The sequence below is a fragment of the Puma concolor genome, chromosome A1 (genome assembly GCF_028749965.1).
Source record: "Puma concolor isolate L17-30 chromosome A1, mPumCon1.1.hap2, whole genome shotgun sequence".
In the NCBI taxonomy this organism is placed as follows: Eukaryota; Metazoa; Chordata; class Mammalia; order Carnivora; family Felidae; genus Puma; species Puma concolor.
The window spans coordinates 149,766,568-149,782,946 of record NC_141667.1 but is presented as its reverse complement, the minus strand read 5'-3'; the positions used below and the strand labels follow the sequence as shown (position 1 = coordinate 149,782,946).

General features: G+C 43.4%; 1 protein-coding gene and 1 pseudogene across 2 annotated transcripts; both read right to left on the bottom strand.

Moving 5' to 3' along the window:
* ZNF879 (zinc finger protein 879) lies at nucleotides 1–13,510 on the bottom strand. 2 transcript variants are annotated; one of them, XM_086706032.1, is made up of 6 exons: nucleotides 12,983–13,510; nucleotides 12,499–12,566; nucleotides 8,727–8,801; nucleotides 8,452–8,578; nucleotides 7,937–8,032; nucleotides 1–2,185 (listed from the first exon to the last, which is right to left on the bottom strand). In XM_086706032.1, the coding sequence occupies exons 1-6, from the start codon at nucleotides 12,987–12,989 to the stop codon at nucleotides 738–740; spliced, it is 1,821 nt and encodes a 606-aa protein (XP_086562158.1). In that variant the 5' UTR covers nucleotides 12,990–13,510; the 3' UTR covers nucleotides 1–737. The 2 variants fall into 2 exon arrangements, with proteins under 2 accessions (XP_086562158.1, XP_086562164.1); XM_086706038.1 differs by lacking the exon at nucleotides 8,727–8,801.
* A 147-nt stretch (nucleotides 13,511–13,657) lies between these two features.
* On the bottom strand, nucleotides 13,658–15,759 carry LOC112861681 (transmembrane protein 243 pseudogene; annotated as a pseudogene).
* Between the last annotated feature and the right edge of the window lie 620 nt (nucleotides 15,760–16,379).

Genomic DNA, 16,379 nt, shown 5'->3' with positions numbered 1-16,379 from the left:
TAGTTGTCTGAATAACCTTTAATTCAGGTAATCACTTTCGGATAAAACCAAGTGAAATACCATGCATTTTGTGATTTAAAATAAAATGATTTTAGATCTGCTTCAGAGTTTGGAACAAATAGGGAGAAAACTCACAGGACTGTGTGCCCGCAGAGTTTACAGAGTGATTTGCTTTTCAGGTAAATGGCCTGGAAAGCAGAAAAGAAACAACACAAAAGATTCCACAACGACCAAGTACAGAATTTTCTTTGAAACTATTAAAAAACACATTTTAGCGACAATGAGGTAGTACAGGTCACCTGCTTACATTTCTTCTCCAAAACATTCTTCTGAGCATACCTGGCTTCCATAACACTTAAATGTAGTTTCAAAAAAATAGATTCCTCCATTAATCTAAAGTCTGGATTTTATGGCTGCACTTCAACATAAATCAACATGCTTCCCTGTGACGCTTGCGAAAGCTGGGGGGGCTCTCGTCACAATATCCCCAGGAAGAAGAGAAAAGAACTTTACAAACTCTCTACTTGAAAAGCTATGGGGAGGGGGGGATAACATTTTATAGAGGCTTTCCTAATATACCTAAGGTTACCTGCATCATGAAGTCTCGTTTGAGGAGGTCTAAATTCTGAAGTTTAACTCACAATCAACTACCCTTCATCACTTTCTGCCCAGGATGAAGTTTTTGAAATTTAGTATGAAATGAACTTCAGTTGGAAGATTTTCCACATGCGTTTTATTTATAGTTTCTCTCCAGTGTGAGTCCTCTGGTGATTGGTAAGGGATGAGCTCTGACTAAAAGCCTTACCACATTCTTTACATTTATAAGGCTTCTCTCCTGTATGAATCCTCATGTGTGTCATGAGGGAGGAACTCTGTCTGAAGGCTTTCCCACATACTTTACAGTTAAATGGTTTCTCTCCAGTATGAATTCTCTGGTGCTGAATGAGAGCTGAGCTTTGGTTGAAGGCTTTTTCACAGTCATTACATTTATAAGGTTTCTCTCCAGTATGAATTTTTCGATGAGTGTTAACTGCTGAGTGGGAACTGAAGGCTTTTCCACATTCTTTACAATTGTACGGTTTCTCTCCGGTATGGATTCTGTTGTGTATATTAAGCCGTGAAATCCAGGAGAAAGCCTTCCCACATTCGTTGCATTTGTAGGGTTTTTCTCCTGTATGAATTCTTTGATGCTGTATCAGAGCAGAGCTTTGGCTGAAGGCTTTCCCACATTCTTTACATGCATAAGGTTTCTCACCAGTGTGAATTCTCTGATGTATAATAAGAGCTGAGTGGTAACTGAATACTTTCCCACACTCGTTACAATTAAAGGGTTTCTCTCCAGTATGAATTCTATGGTGTCTACTTAGCCGCGATATTGAGGTAAAGGCTTTCCCACACTGACTACATTCATAAGGTTTCTCTCCAGTGTGAATCCTGTGATGCTGAATCAGAGAGGAGCACTGGCTAAAAGCTCTCCCACATTCATTACATTTATAGGGCTTTTCTCCAGTATGAATCCGTTGGTGATTATTCAGGGATGAACTTCCTTTAAATGTCTTGCCACACTCATTGCATTTATAGGGTCTCTCTCCAGTGTGCATTCTCTGATGTCCAATAAGAGAGGTGGTGAAACTGAAGGCTTTCCCACATTCGCTGCATATGTAAGGTTTCTCTCCTGTGTGAACTCTAAGGTGCTGAGTGAGAGACGAGCTTTGGCTGAAAGCTTTACGACATTCTTTGCATTTATAGAGCTTCTCTCCAGTGTGGATTCTCTGGTGTTTACTCAGGGAAGAACTGTGGAGGAAGATTTTCCCACAGATGTTACATTTGTAACATTTGCGAACCGTGTTGACTCCCAGTTGTTTAAACAGAATGGAATACTGCTGTGAATGGGGTTTCCTTCCCCTGGAAACGAGTCTGGGTTTTCTAATAAGGGATGACTTTAGACTGAGATTTTTCCCTAGCTCAATACCCATAAAGCTCTTCTCCCTCAGGTATGTATTCTTGATGGTAACTAAAACTTTCCTGAAAGGTTTGTTCTTTTTGCCTTGCTGCTTCTCTAGCTTGTCCTCGTTTATGTAGGTTTTCCCCAACTTGAAGTCAAAAGGACCGTCACCTCGGAGTTTATTCATTACTTCCTGATTGTCTTCTTCAGAAACTGCAGTTTCAAACAAGCTCTCCCATCCTAAAATAAACAAAACGGGTAAGTCTCCCTTGCACGGAGGATAAAGAAAGGTGCTATCAAAATATACAAGGATAGGGGCACCTGGGTGGCTTGGTCGGTTGAGCATCCAACTTCAGCTCAGGTCATGATCTCATGGCTCATGGGTTCACGCCCCGTGTCGGGCTCTGTGTTGACAGCTCGGAGCCTAGAGCCTGTTTTGGATCTGTGTCTCCTCTCTCTCTGCTCCTCCCCCACCCACCCCCTGTCTCTCAAAAATAAACATTAAAAAAATTTTAAATACATACACAAGGATTGCTAACAAGTACGCCCTTGGATTCTTAGGAAAGGGTAGAGAGAAATAAAGGCAAGAGAAAGAAGCAGGGCGGAAGACATGCCTGAGCATGCCTGAGTGCAGAGGGTCTGAGGACACCTGCATGTAGGTGAGCTGAAGAACTCAGAGAAGCCCCTCCAACAAAAGGAGCCAGGCTGCTTTAGTAACAAAGCTCAGGTTGGCAGGGCACAGGGCACTTGTGAGTGCAGCAGGTTGTGTTATTTATTCCTCAGCTTCCTCTCCCACAGCAGCCACCACCGCCCTTGAGGTAAGTCCACAAGAAAACTGCAGAGGGGCTAGAAGTAAAAACTAGAAGAGCCATTGGCCATAAAAAGCTCTCTGAAACACAGGGCCTCCATCAGTGCTATTTTGGAACTCATCTGAGGGCTATTTATGGTGTTATGATGGACATGTACTCACCCAAGGAGTATTTACTTAGTGCCCACCATGCAAAGATCAAGATCGGGAGTACGGGGTACATATCAGGTGAGAATTAAGTTTTCACAAGGTGTACATTCTAGCAGCGGGATATTGACAATGACCAACTGATCAAATAAACTAGGGATGATGAGAACTAAGAAAACAAACAAAAACAAGGTGATGTGCAGTAAGAGCAAACAAGCTGTATGACAAGAAGTAAAATTAAAGATGATATCTAGGGGCGCCTGGGTGGCTCAGTCAGTTAAGTATCTGACTTGATTTCGGCTCAGGTCATGATCTCACGGTTCGTGAGATCGAGCCTCGTGTCAGGCTCTGTGCTGACAGCGTGGAGCCTGCTTGGGATTCTCTCTTTCCCTCTCTGTCCCTCCCCTGCTCACACTCTCTCTCAAAATAAATAAACATTGAAAAAAGAGATCTAAATAATAAGAGCTGGCCATGTAAAAATGTGGGTATAAAGATGATTCTAGTCAGGAAGAACAGCTAGCCCAAAGCCCTAAGGCAAGAGTAAGCTCTGAGTGTTGGAGGAGCCTAGAGAAGTCCAGTGTGGCCTAAGCAAAAGGGAACAAGAAGACAGTGTAACGAGGTGAGGAAAGAGGTAGGCAGGAGCCATACCACGTGGGTCTTGTAAGATATACGAACACATGTGAAATTTCTTCTGAGGATCGCTGGGGGTTGGGGGATGTGGCAGTTTTGTTTAAAAAGGAATACAGGGTGCCTGAGTGGCTCAGTCGGTTAAGCGTCTGACTTTGGCTCAGGTCAGATCTCAAGGTTCCTGGGTTTGAGCCCCGAGTCAGGCTCTGTGCTGACAGCTCAGAGCCTGGAGCCTCCTTTGGATTCTGTGCCTCCCTCTCTCTCTGCCACCATCCTGTTCATACTCTGTCTCTCTCAAAAATAAATAAACATTAAAATTTTTTTTTCTTTTTTTAAATAAAAAGGACCTCGATGGTTGTGTGACAAATGGATTGTAATTGGGGGTCAGGAGAAACAAGGGCAGATGCAGAGCAGTTCACTTAGGAGACTGGATGGATGTGCACTGGCACAGTGTGGGGAGGTGGGCACATTCGTGATGTTCCGAAGGCAGAGATGACAAGTGTCTTCAACCTATAAATAGGATGTACAGAGTAAGTGAAAGAGAGGACTCCAGGATGACGTCTAGCTCCTGGCCTGGGCAGCTCAATGGAGACTGGTGCCGTATAACGATATGGGGCATACTGGAAGAGGAGTACATGCTTGAGAATAATTTTCAGTCCACTTTTTGATCACTTAGGATACAGTGGAATCATTGCTTCAAAAAGAATGAATTGTATTTTATGAAAGAGCTTTTATTTTCTTAACTAAAAAGAAGATACATAATCATTGTAAGAAAATTGAAGAAAATACAGAAAACTATAAATACAAAAATAGAGTTCACCCATAAACACAACATACAAATATAATCACTGCTAGATATGGAATTTTGCTCACCAGAATTTGGGGGGATATGAGAAAACACTTTTACTTAAAAAATAAAAAATGGTTGAAACTACATTGCCTCCTACCCCCTCCTCACTTAAAAAAAAAATTGTGGGGACACCTGGGTGGCTCAGTCAGTCAAGCAGCTGACTTTGGCCCAGGTCATGATCTCACAGTTTGTGGGTTCGAGCCCTGCATCGGCTTTGTGCTGACAGCTCAGAGCCTGGAGCCTGCTTCAGATTCTGTGTCTCCCTCTCTCTCTCTCCCCCTCCCCCACTCATGCTCTCTCTCTCAAAAATAAACATTAAAAAAATTAATAAAAAAAATTTGTGGGCTTCTCTCCATGTCAACAAATGAAAATTGATGGCATCATGTTTTCAAATTTTTTTAACATAATTTTTTAATTTTTTTTTATTTTAATTTTAAATTTAAATCCCATTAAAGACTCCAGTATCACTCAGAGCAGTAGGAAAACACTGGATATGTATTTCTTAATCTGGGGTAATATAATAAGGGGGAAAATGGTATCTCGTTGCTTTAGTTTGTATTTCATTGATTATAATAAAATTGAACAGTTTTTCAAAGAATCCTGGGTGAATTTTCAATTCACATTCCTTGCCCTTTTAACAGTAATACTCATGCCTTTGTGCTGTAATTATTTACCCTCTAGACAATTTCTCTGTTTCTCATATTAAACCTTGGTATTTTATAGCCATAAAAGCAATCTTCATAACAGAAAAAAACCTAGAAACTAATATTTCCAAAAGATTATTTAATAAAATATGGCTTACCAATACAACAGAGTTCTTTCAAACAGGTGAGCCTCTAATTAATGAGGGCTGAATAAGTGAAGGATATTCTCAATTTAAAACAGTTTGAGAATACATGTAATCTTTTTTTTTCAAAAATTTTTTTTAATGTTTATTTTTGAGAGAGAGACAGAGAGAGACAGAGTGCAAGGCAGGGAGGGGCAGAGAGAGAGGGAGACACAGAATCCGAAGCAGGCTCCAGGCTCTGAGCTGTCAGAACAGAGCCAGACGCAGGACTCAAACCCACGAACTGTGAGATCATGACCCGAGCCAAAGTCATATGCTTAACTGACTGAGCCACCCAGGTGCCCCGAGAATATGTATAATCTGTTTCTTTCTTTTTCTCTGTGTCTTTCTCTCCCTCACGCACAAATACACTCAAACAAATATTCACAACCTGAAAGGATAAACAGTAAAACACCAACAAAAGTTTATCATGGTTGGCTGGCAAAATTTCAGGGCAAACACCTTTTTTTTTTTCTCCTCTTTTTTACATTACCATGTATACCTTGTATGAATTAAAAGTAGCTAATTTTTTAATGCTTGCAAAAGACAAACACAGTCAATTTGATACTAATGATTTCTTTACCAACCAGAAAGCTCAAAGACAAATTTGAAACTCACCCATGGCTACCATTCCATGGCTACCATTCTTGTCCTGACCACAAACATATTTATTTTCTAAGGTTCTGACTGAACTTCTATTTTATCATTATTCTTACAGTTAGCTTCCTTGAATTGTTGGTGAAAGGTGACAGAATACATGTTAGTGTGGAGTAGAAAAAAAAAAATCCCTGAAGTAGGGGGGTGGGGAGCGGGGTAGCCTTGGCTCTTCAAAGCTAAGGGCCCTGTGAAGCCAAATAACAATATTAAAACAAAACTCCTTCATACAACCTAATCAGTCTTATAAATTCCAAAAATAAGGAGACTATCCCATAATATTCTAGACAGAAGACCCCAAAACAGGGAAAAAAACGGTTTTTTACACAGAATATTGGGGGAAAAGAATCAAACTAATGGAGGATTTTTATCAATAACACTCAATGCTCTACACTAGAGCAAAGTGTGAAGAAAAAAAATTGATGCCAGAATTCCAGATCTATAATTCTCACAGGAGAGATAAGAGGATTTATTTTAGATATACACAAATATAGCACGCATGAACCTTTCTAAAAACATTATTCAAGAAAATAGGCTAGTCAAACCGAAGGGGAAAATCTGAAGACCAGGCTCATGAATGGAAACATGAGACTGAGCTGACACAGGACCTGCGTCCTGCCACTGAGAGAAATAAATCCTGGATAAATAGCAGAGCACAGGAGAGACCCACCCTCTGGTGCTAGAATCAAAGACAAAACAGAACAAAAGCAAACAAAGACCAAACAAAACAAAACAAAACAAAACACCATCTCATAACAACAACAATAACAAAAACAAAGACAAAGCAGAAAAGCAAGTAAGAGTTTACTGACCCAGCAACCCGCAGGAGTTTTAGAGACTGAGAGGTATATCCTAGCAACCAGGGCTGAAACATCGTATTTTGAATATTTTCCCACAAAAGATTTAGGAGAATGCCATAGTGAGTATCTGCAAACCTTCTGCCTATATTTGATTTATCGCCATTTTGCTACCCTGCTTTCTCTCTCTCATGTAGTATATAAATACACATACATCTGCTTTTCCTTTTTAGCTGAACCATATATAGTAAGTTGCAGACCAATAACATCAAACAAAAATGCAAGATACAACAATGAGGGATATATTGTAGCAATAGAAGGTTTGTTCAAACACAAAGAGAAGATAATATAAGAAAATAATCAGTCCAGGGGCGCCTGGGTGGCTCAGTCGGCTGAACGTCCAACTTCGGCTCACGTCATGATCTCACAGTTTGTGAGTTCAAGCCCCGCATCAGGCTCTGTGCTGACAGCTCAGAGCCTGGAGCCTGCTTCAGATTCTCTATCCCCCGTCTCTCTCTGCCCCTCCCCGCTCACGCACGCACGTTCTCTCTCTCAAAAAAAAAAAAGAAAAGAAAATCATCAGTCCAGGGGTGCCTGGGTGGTTCAGTCAGTTAAGAGTTCTACTTCAGTTCAGGTCATAATCTCACAGTTTGTGGGTTCAAGCCCCGTGTCCAGCTCTGTGCTGACAGCTTGGAGCCTGCTTTGGATTGTGTCTCCCTCTCTCTCTGCCCCTTCCCTGCTTGTGTTCTTTCTCTCTCTCAAAAATAAGGAAATAAACATAAGAAAGAAAGAAAGAGACAGAGAAAGAAAGAAAGAAAGAAAGAAAGAAAGAAAGAAAGAGAAAATAGTCCAGTAAAAGCAAGAAAAACTGGGGAAGACATGACTCACAAACCTTTACACAGGATATACTGTGTTGTCACATATTCTGCATTCAAATTACAAAGGACAGGGGTGCCTGGGTGGCTCAGCCCCTCCCCTGCTCGCACTCTGTTGGTCTCTCTCTCAAAAAAATGAATAAAATTAAAAAAAAAATTTAATTACAAATGACATCTGAGACAAGTGGGGCCCTCCTTGGGAGATTTCAGCTCTCCCTCCGAACCTCCAAATCAAGGACTCAACAAGGTAGAGAGACAGAGGACATGCCCTTCCCAGCATGTCCCACCTGGCCTGGCAGACGTAGGAGGGCCCTGGTCAGTGTCTCCTGAGCACAGGCTCTGCCCTGATCAGCAGCACCCAGAAAGTGAGAAAGTGCTATGCCCATCTCCCAGTCACGGTCACTCACCTACACGTGGGTCTTGAGAAACTCCATTTTCCACCATCCAGGGGTCTTCCCCTTGCTGTAACTGGAAGATAACCTTTGGTTTGGAAAAGAGAATTCCTGTTCGTGAGCAAGGAGAAGAGAATGAGTCTGTGGTGCAGACATAAGCAGCCATCCTGGCACCCACATTCAGCTGCACGGGCTCCAAGGCAGAGGGACAGCTGTTCTGAGAGGGCCTTAAATTCCTGCCACAGAGGACAGCCGGGAGATGGTCTCAGGAAGAATAGCAGGGCGCCGGCCGTGCACTCTTCTACACTGGAACCTCCTGTGAGACCCAGGGGGACAGAGTCTGGGGCACAAGACTCGCAAAAGCATAAAAGAATGCCCGTGATCTACTCTACCAAACCAACACCTTTCTTGGCAGTGGGAGGGGACAGCAACTGCGGGCTGAACCTGGTCACACCCTCCAAGTGTCCTCCTTGGAGAGGGCACCAAGATACTCCCCTGGAAGATTCTACATCACAAGGGCAAGTCCTTACCCAGCGAGACCAGGGTGCCGTAGTTCTCCAGCATCACCTCCCGGTACAGGGTTCTCTGTGCAGAGTCCAGGCGCAGCCACTCGTCCTGGCTGAAGAACACGGCAACGTCCCTGAACGTCACAGACTCCTGTAATGGCAAACCCAGTCCTGCTCACCTGGGACCATCACCCCAACGGGATGACTGAGCAGCAAGATCACCATGCAGGGTTCTGAGCATCTTGAGCTGAATACTTCTCAACCACCTCTCAGTGATGAAGCACATGTCTATCACATACCTTCTGTGAAGGAAGCACTGTGCCCCCAGGAAGATGAGGCACAGTGGCCGAACGAGAGAAGCACTTGAAATCATTCTACAAAATCACAACAATAGAAACACAGAACTTGAGATGTGGAAATACACAATCATAGATACATGAAAAGCCCATTTTACAGCTCAGACCTGAGAATCGGGCTTTAGAAGGAAGTTCCAGCAACTCACTCAGGGAGGAACAGGTGAGCCTGGATTCTGTCATCACCTCAGGCCTTCTCTGTGTCCTGGCACAGACATTCACAGGCACAGCTTTGCCAGGAGAGGACCCAGGATGGGGGACTACAGGACCTTGCAATAAGAGCCAGGTGAGAAGGTTGTGGGTGGGACACTCCCTCTCCGCCCCAGAAGCCTTTGTTCTACCTTTCTCTTGCTGACCTGTATCACAAGTCACCTCTCTTAAACCCCTATCTTTTCCTATTAAAAAATCTTTTTGCGGGGGGTTCCTGGGTGGCTCAGTCGGTTAAGCTTCCGACTCTTGGTTCTGGCTCGGGTCATGATCTCACGGTTCAAGGGTTCGAGCTCTGTGATGGGTTCTGGGCTGACAGCATGAAGCCTACTTGGGATTGTCTCTCCCTCTCTCTCTGCCCCTCCCCCACTCACTCTCTTTCTCAAAATAAACTTTAAAAAAATCTTTTCTTTTAAAAGTGAATTAGAAAACATCAATAAGTAAAAGGAAAAGAAATGTTCATCTAACTTTCTACTACCACACACAAGCTTTGCTAACTTCTCTCTGTATATATGTATATATGCCTCTCAGAACTTTCTACTTACTAATATGGCTCTAGGTTTAAATAAAAATATTATAGATATAACTGTATCCCACTCAATATCTTTTTTTAAATTTTTTAATGCTTTTATTTATTTTTGAGAGAGAGAGACAATGTACTAGTGAGGGATGGAGAGAGGGAGACACAGAATCCAAAGAAGGCTCCAGGCTCCGAGCTGTCAGCACAGAGCCCGATGTGGGGCTCGAACTCACAAACTACGAGATCATGACCCGAGCTGAAGTCGGACGCTCAGCCAACTGAGCCACCCAGGCGCCCTGTACTCAATATCTTTTATTTGTATAGATGGATCGATTTACTTAACTAATCTACTAGTGGTTACTTATGTTGTTTCCACTTTTGTAACTCTGAAAATGCTGGACTATGGATGGAGGCACTACTAAATGTCTTTTCAATAGCTCATGATCTCATGGTTCATGAGTTCAAGCCTGGTGTTGGGCACTCTCAGTCCAGAGCCTGCTTGGGACTCTCTCCCCCTCTCTGCCCCTCCCTCACTCACTCTCTCTCCTTCTCAAATAAATAAACTTTAAAAAATAAGTCACTTGCCAGTCTCACAACTCAGGACTGCTTCCTCAAGGACCTGGTAGCTATCTCCTTGAATGTGCCGATCTCTCAGTCTCCTGGGAGGAGGCGGGTCTAACTTGTCACCTGATGAACTTCCAGACTGGGTTGTAGCCACTTAACTCTATGAATGAGCCTTCTGTCTTTGCAATCCCCTTGCTGGATTGTCTGTGATGAACATCACATTCTGGCTAAATGCTTATTCAATAATAAAAGTGTTTTCTTTCTCTTCTGCCTTTGTGAAGAGGTTGGGAGGTGATTATGTTTTTATAATTCTATTTCCCTAAGTGCCACAAAAGGGCAAAGAAGGGAAGAAAACACTGTGGAAGGAAGGCTCATTTCCCTGAATCTGTTCCCCAAGACCACTGCCTAGTTGTGCTTTCTTTTCCTTTTACTGTTTTTCTTTCCTTTTCCTCATCTATATGAGCCTAGTCCTGCTTGTAAGCCCCAAATCGCCCAATATAGTTGACCCTTGAACAACCTGGGTTTGAACTGTGCAGGTCCACGTATATATATATATTTTTTTTTTTTCAATACAGCATTGTAAATGTATTTTCTCTTCCTTATAAATGTGTTAATAACATTTATTAATGTTAACTACTTTAGTAGTTCTCTAACTCACTTTATTATAAGACTACAGCATATAATATATACACCACACAAAATATGTGCTAATCAACCGTTATTGGTAAGGCTTCCAGCCAACAGTAGGCTATTAGTAGTTAAGATTTGGGGAGGAGTCAAAAGTTGTATGTGGATTTCTCATTTGCAACAATGTGGATGGAACTAGAGTATATTATGCTAAGGGAAATAAGTCAATCAGAGAAAGACAAATAACATGATTTCACTCACATGTGGAATTTAAGAAACAAAACTGATGAACATAGGGGAAGGGAGAAAAAAGAGGGAGGAAAACCATAAGAGACTTTTAACTACAGAGAACAAACTGAGGGTTGATGGAGGAGGTGGGCAGAGGATGGGTTATATGGGTGATAGGCCATAGGTGATAGGAGGGAACTTGTGATGAACACTGGGTGTTATATGTAAGTGATGAATCACTAAATTCTACTCTATACTACACTATAGGTAGTACTACCAATATTACACTATAGGTTAACTAACTAGAATTTAAAGAAAAACTTAAATGAAAAGTTATATGTAGATTTCGGAGGGGGTGGGTAGTGGCAACGGGGGTACAGGAAGGGTCAGAGCCTGAGCCCTTATGTTAGAGTAGTCTGCTAGTTAGGTTCTAACAGATACCTGGAGGCCAGCAACAAGGAAGTCATTGCCAGCTATCAGGAAAGTCAGAGGCCTGTCCTGGCAGCACTCCACAAGAAGCCAGATCAAATCAGACAGGCCCAAGATGTGGATGGCCAAATTAGGAAGAAAATTAGGAAGAAAAAGCTTGAAACCCTGCATTCCTGGCCCAAGTAGAATATTCCTAGTTAACAACTATAAATAAAGATAGAAACCCAGGGGCGCCTGGGTGGCTCAGTAGGTTAAGTGTCTGACTTCGCTCAGGTCATGATCTCCCTGCTCATGGGTTCCAGCCCTGCGTCAGGCTCTGTGCTGACAGCTCAGAGCCTGGAGCCTGCTTCAGATTCTGTGTCTCCATCACTCTCTGCCCCTCCCCCACTCACGCTCTGTCTCTTAAAAATGGATAAACGATTAAAAAAAAAAAAGATAGAAACCCAAACCCCAGGATGCAAAGCTCCCTCTTGAGCCCTCCTGCTCTTATCTTGCGAATATACTTTTTGCTTTAATAAACTTTCCTGCTGTGTCACTCATGAACTGTGCTGTGTATCTGTCCTTGAATTCTTTCTTGAAACAAGACCAAGAAATTTCAGCGACCCTCCAGGATGGGCTGGGTCAAGGCAACACTTAAACCCCTGCATTGTTCAAAAGTCAACTGTACTAGAACATATCCCTGACCAACCTGCTGATTCAGAGGTCTTCTTCGTTGGAACTTCCTAGAAAATCACCTGGACCAAGGACTCCTGTAGTTGATTGGTCCTCAGTGCCTGGAGGGTAAAGCCCATGCATTTTCTCTTTGAATTCCTAATGTTATTGAAAAAATTATCTGACTTCCCCAAATTTCCACCCTTCATAGGGAAAACACATACCTAGATCCCTCACAAAGCTCTGTGTGGGTCATTGGCTTGGGACTGGGGGCACCATTCAATTCCTAATCAACAAGTACTTAATGATTAAGTGGGGAACTCACAATGAGACTGGCGCTGACACTAGAAAAACACCTTCCTTCCAAAGTCACCCTACCAGGCCCTCTGGTCCCTCCATGGGCTTCACTGCCTTGTAAACCTCAACAATGGCGTAAGTGTGATCATGACCTCTGAACCAGGAAGGCAGTTCAAGAAAAAAGCCTCCACTCACCTGAACATGGGCTGGCAGCAACCTTGTGGCCATTTCTCCCTCCCTGCCGCCCCTCCTGGAGAAGGCACCTGAAATGGAGAAAGAAACAGTGAGGTCTCTCCATCCTGTCTATACTCCCACCCTCCTTACGCCTGACTAAATTAGAAATCTCCACACACCGAGCACCCTACAGAGAGAAGCCAGAGGGAACAAGTAAGCCCAAGCATTCCTGAGTTAGAGGGTCCATGAGCGTGGCCACCAAAACCAGGAGAGACAGCAAGCATACTTCCAGCACATGAACAGAGTAAAGGGCAGTCATGCCAGGCTCCCTGAGATGTTCATTTAATGAGAAATAACATAAATATTCCCCACATCTGCATTTAAATATTTCGGGGCTGTACTATAATAATGTAATCACAATAAATATATTGTATCTAATGTAACATACAACTATACATCATGCACAACAAAGTACAATGATATGATAATTATAATAATTCTTCACATAACATTTGAAGGAAATTGGAGTCCTTTTCAGGAAGAACCAAGCAAAAATTAGTCCTCTCTTCTCTTCCTTGGGAATTGTGCTTCCTTTAAGAAGAGTTATCAAACCTCCTCAAATATAAATGAAAACATTACCCATCCACCTTCCTCTCCCGGCTCCAAAACACCACAAGGCTCGAAAGAAAGAGCATCACTAGCTACAAATGAATTTAAAATTTAGAGAAAAGGGAAGGAACTCAGCAAAAGGTCAAAATTAATCTAAACAACAACGAAAAAAGGAACAGTCAAATCACCAGAGGATTCCCTCTGGGAAAAGTGCCAAACAAGCATAGATGGCAAAAACTGATAAACACAAAATAAAGTTTAAACTCGGGGTGAGATGGGGGCGGGGGAGACCGAGGCCAGCGCTACCAGCAAAACCAGCCCCAGGGTTCACGGACCCTGAAATAGAGCACAGCTTCCCGCAATCTCGGTTCTGGGGCCACTTCTCCAGGAGCCTTGCCCGAGGCTGCAGCTCAGGCAGTGACAGCTCCGAAGACACGAGAGTGGAGACCTCCCCGGGCAACGCCTCCTCTCCGGGCCGCGTTCACCTGCCGAGGCCGCCGCGGCTCAGACGCCCGGAGCCGGGGCTCGTCTGGGACTCCCGCCACGGCCGGCCCTCAGCCCTGGCCCCGCCTCAAGAGCTGTACACCCCGGGCCAGCTCTCACCGGCAGCCACTACCTGAGCCCGCCGCGACGGGGACTCCAAGCGGCCGACCGCACTGGAGACAAGCAGAATACCTAGCCTGGGGACATTTTTCGCCGCCGCCGCCAGGCCGCCGGGCACAATCGCGCCTGCGCAGGAGAGAGCAAAAGGGTACCTCGCCTTAACCGCAGTGCTTTCCTTTCGAACTATATTTCCCAGACGTCATCGCAGTCTGCCGGTCTACGGTGTCCGGAAAGGACCAAAAGTCGTAAGGCTGAAGATAGTTTTTCTGGGAGCCTACGAAGGCTGAAGCCAAATCTTTCTGCATCGCTAACCTCTTGTGTTCTCTAGCACCCTTTTGGGAAAAAGTGGGTATGTATTTTAAAAATGTGGAAAATTAGCCGCTCGCTGCTGCTTGTTCTTGGTTCCTGGAATGCAAAGATTTGGTTAGAGGCGAGGGTAGCTTTATTACCATACAGTTTGCAAACCCGGGAGTCTCAGTCTTGGTCTACAAACTGAAAGTACTCTCCAAGTTCTCTGCCCTTATCAAGGCTGGTCAGACCCAGGTCCCAAACTGCCACTTCAGGAACAGAGTGACAAGCAGGATACAACTCGCTTTTCTGAGCAGCTTCAGGATGTGGCAGCCCGTTGAAGAACATGATAAGATGCGTGGCAGGGGTCTTTCCTGCGAATATTGCTGAATTTTGTACAGCCTTGTCACCTCAGGCTGTGCCCACTGGTTTTATTTCTCTTCATCATTCGGCCTGATTAAAAGTCTAGTTTTTTTCCCTGAAAATGAGGGACCCCATCTTGTCTGTTAGCTGTTGCTGTGTAATTATTGGGGTCTGTTGTTCTTAACTGTGAAAATCCATTTTACAAACTTTTGAATTTTAAAAAAGTTATGTCTAAATTTCACAACCTAAAAAATTTTTTTTTCAGTTTTTTTAAATATTTATTTTTGAGAGAGAGAGACAGAATGTGAGTGGAGGAGGGGCAGGGAGAGAGAGACACAGAATCTGAAGCAGGCTCCAGGCTCTGAGCTGTCAGCACAGAGCCCGATGTGGGGCTCAAACCCACAAGCTGTGAAATCATTACCTGAGCCAAAGTCGGATGCTTAACCAACTGAGCCACCCAGGTGCCCTGGTTCTTGTCTTTTTCAAGGGAGTGACACAGATACCAGTTAACTTCAGACATAAATGTTTTTAAATGTTTAAATATATGTGTTAAATATTTAATAGAGACTACCAGACAAATGGAAACATGATATATGACTTCCTAACTAGCCACAGAGTAATCTTAAACTATATTCGTTTAAGTCAATATTCTTTTTTAAATGTAAATTATTTGATTTATTTTTGTAATCAGATCCTCACAAAGTTGTCTTTTCACTGTCTTGTTAACATGAAATTGTACACAAAAGTTGATCACTTGGGGAACAATAATTGTATATTCAGTTTAACAGAAATATAGTTGGATAGTTGTCTTAAAATTAAGATTTTGTCTGTTACATTGTCTTTCACCATGCAATCATATTATAAAATGTTTTAATTTAAAAATGAAAAATAACTTGTGTTGTTGGAAAAAGCAAAGTGATCTACAATATGTCTTCCCTGCAAGAGGGAATTTAGATTTACAATTAAGGGGAAAATCTGTATCAGACTTCTGCAGGAGAGTCGTCAGCATACCTTATCCAGCCCTTACTCACAATCCTGTATATAGCTTTGCAGAGACCTGGTAAGTATCTCTCCCGGGCAACCACACTTTCCACATCATGAAAGTACAGGTTCTCACATAATACATGATGATAGAAAATGAAATACAGTAAAGTAGATTTCTGAATTTCAGTTCTGAGTCTCCTTGTCAATACCAGTAGATAAGTGTGTGGGCAGTAACACTACTCCAAGAGATACGGCAAAAAATGTACTTGACGGTTTGGAAGTTAAGCAGCCAACAGCTAAAGTGGTGATTCTATCTTTGGCCAATGTCTCTCTAAACAGAGGTCTGTGGTCTGGGCCACTGGTGCCTTGGGTCCTGGTAGAAAAGCCCTCCTTTTGGTGGGTGTTTTCACTCTCCCCAAGACACTCAACGCTGAGCCAGCATTATCTCCCAAGGTGTCAGGTCCCAGACTCCAAAAACCGAAAGTTCACTGGGCCCGAAGGTTCGGGCAGTGCTGGTGAGTGGGGCTCATACCCTGGGGAACAAAGTGGCTTCGTGCAAGCCCCGCGTTCCTCCCCACCTAGAGCATCCTGGCACCCTGGCTCTACATCTCTACTCAGAGCAGAGGCTGGTGCCGAGGCTTGGGACACAGGCTAGATGCGTGGGGAAGGAAGAAACTTCCTGAGCTGGCTGACAGAGAGCAGGGCTGTGGGTCCCATTCCGCTATCCTGACTGGGGCCTGCAGCCACACAACAATCTAATTAAGAATTTAAAAAACACCAGGGCGCCTGGGTGGCTCAGGAAGTTAAATGTCTGACTTTGGCTCAGGTCATGATCTTGCAGTTGGCAAGTTCGAGCTCCACATTGGGCTCTGTGCTGACAGTCGGAGCCTGGAGGCTTCTTCGGATTTTGTGCCTCCCTCTCTCTCTCTGCCCCTCCCCTGCTCACACTCTGTCTCTCTCCCTCAAAATAAATAAACATTTAAAAAAAAGAATTAAAAAACATTATTTCAAAAAAGTTAAGTGGAAAAACCTGTTGTCTAACATATGAATTGAAA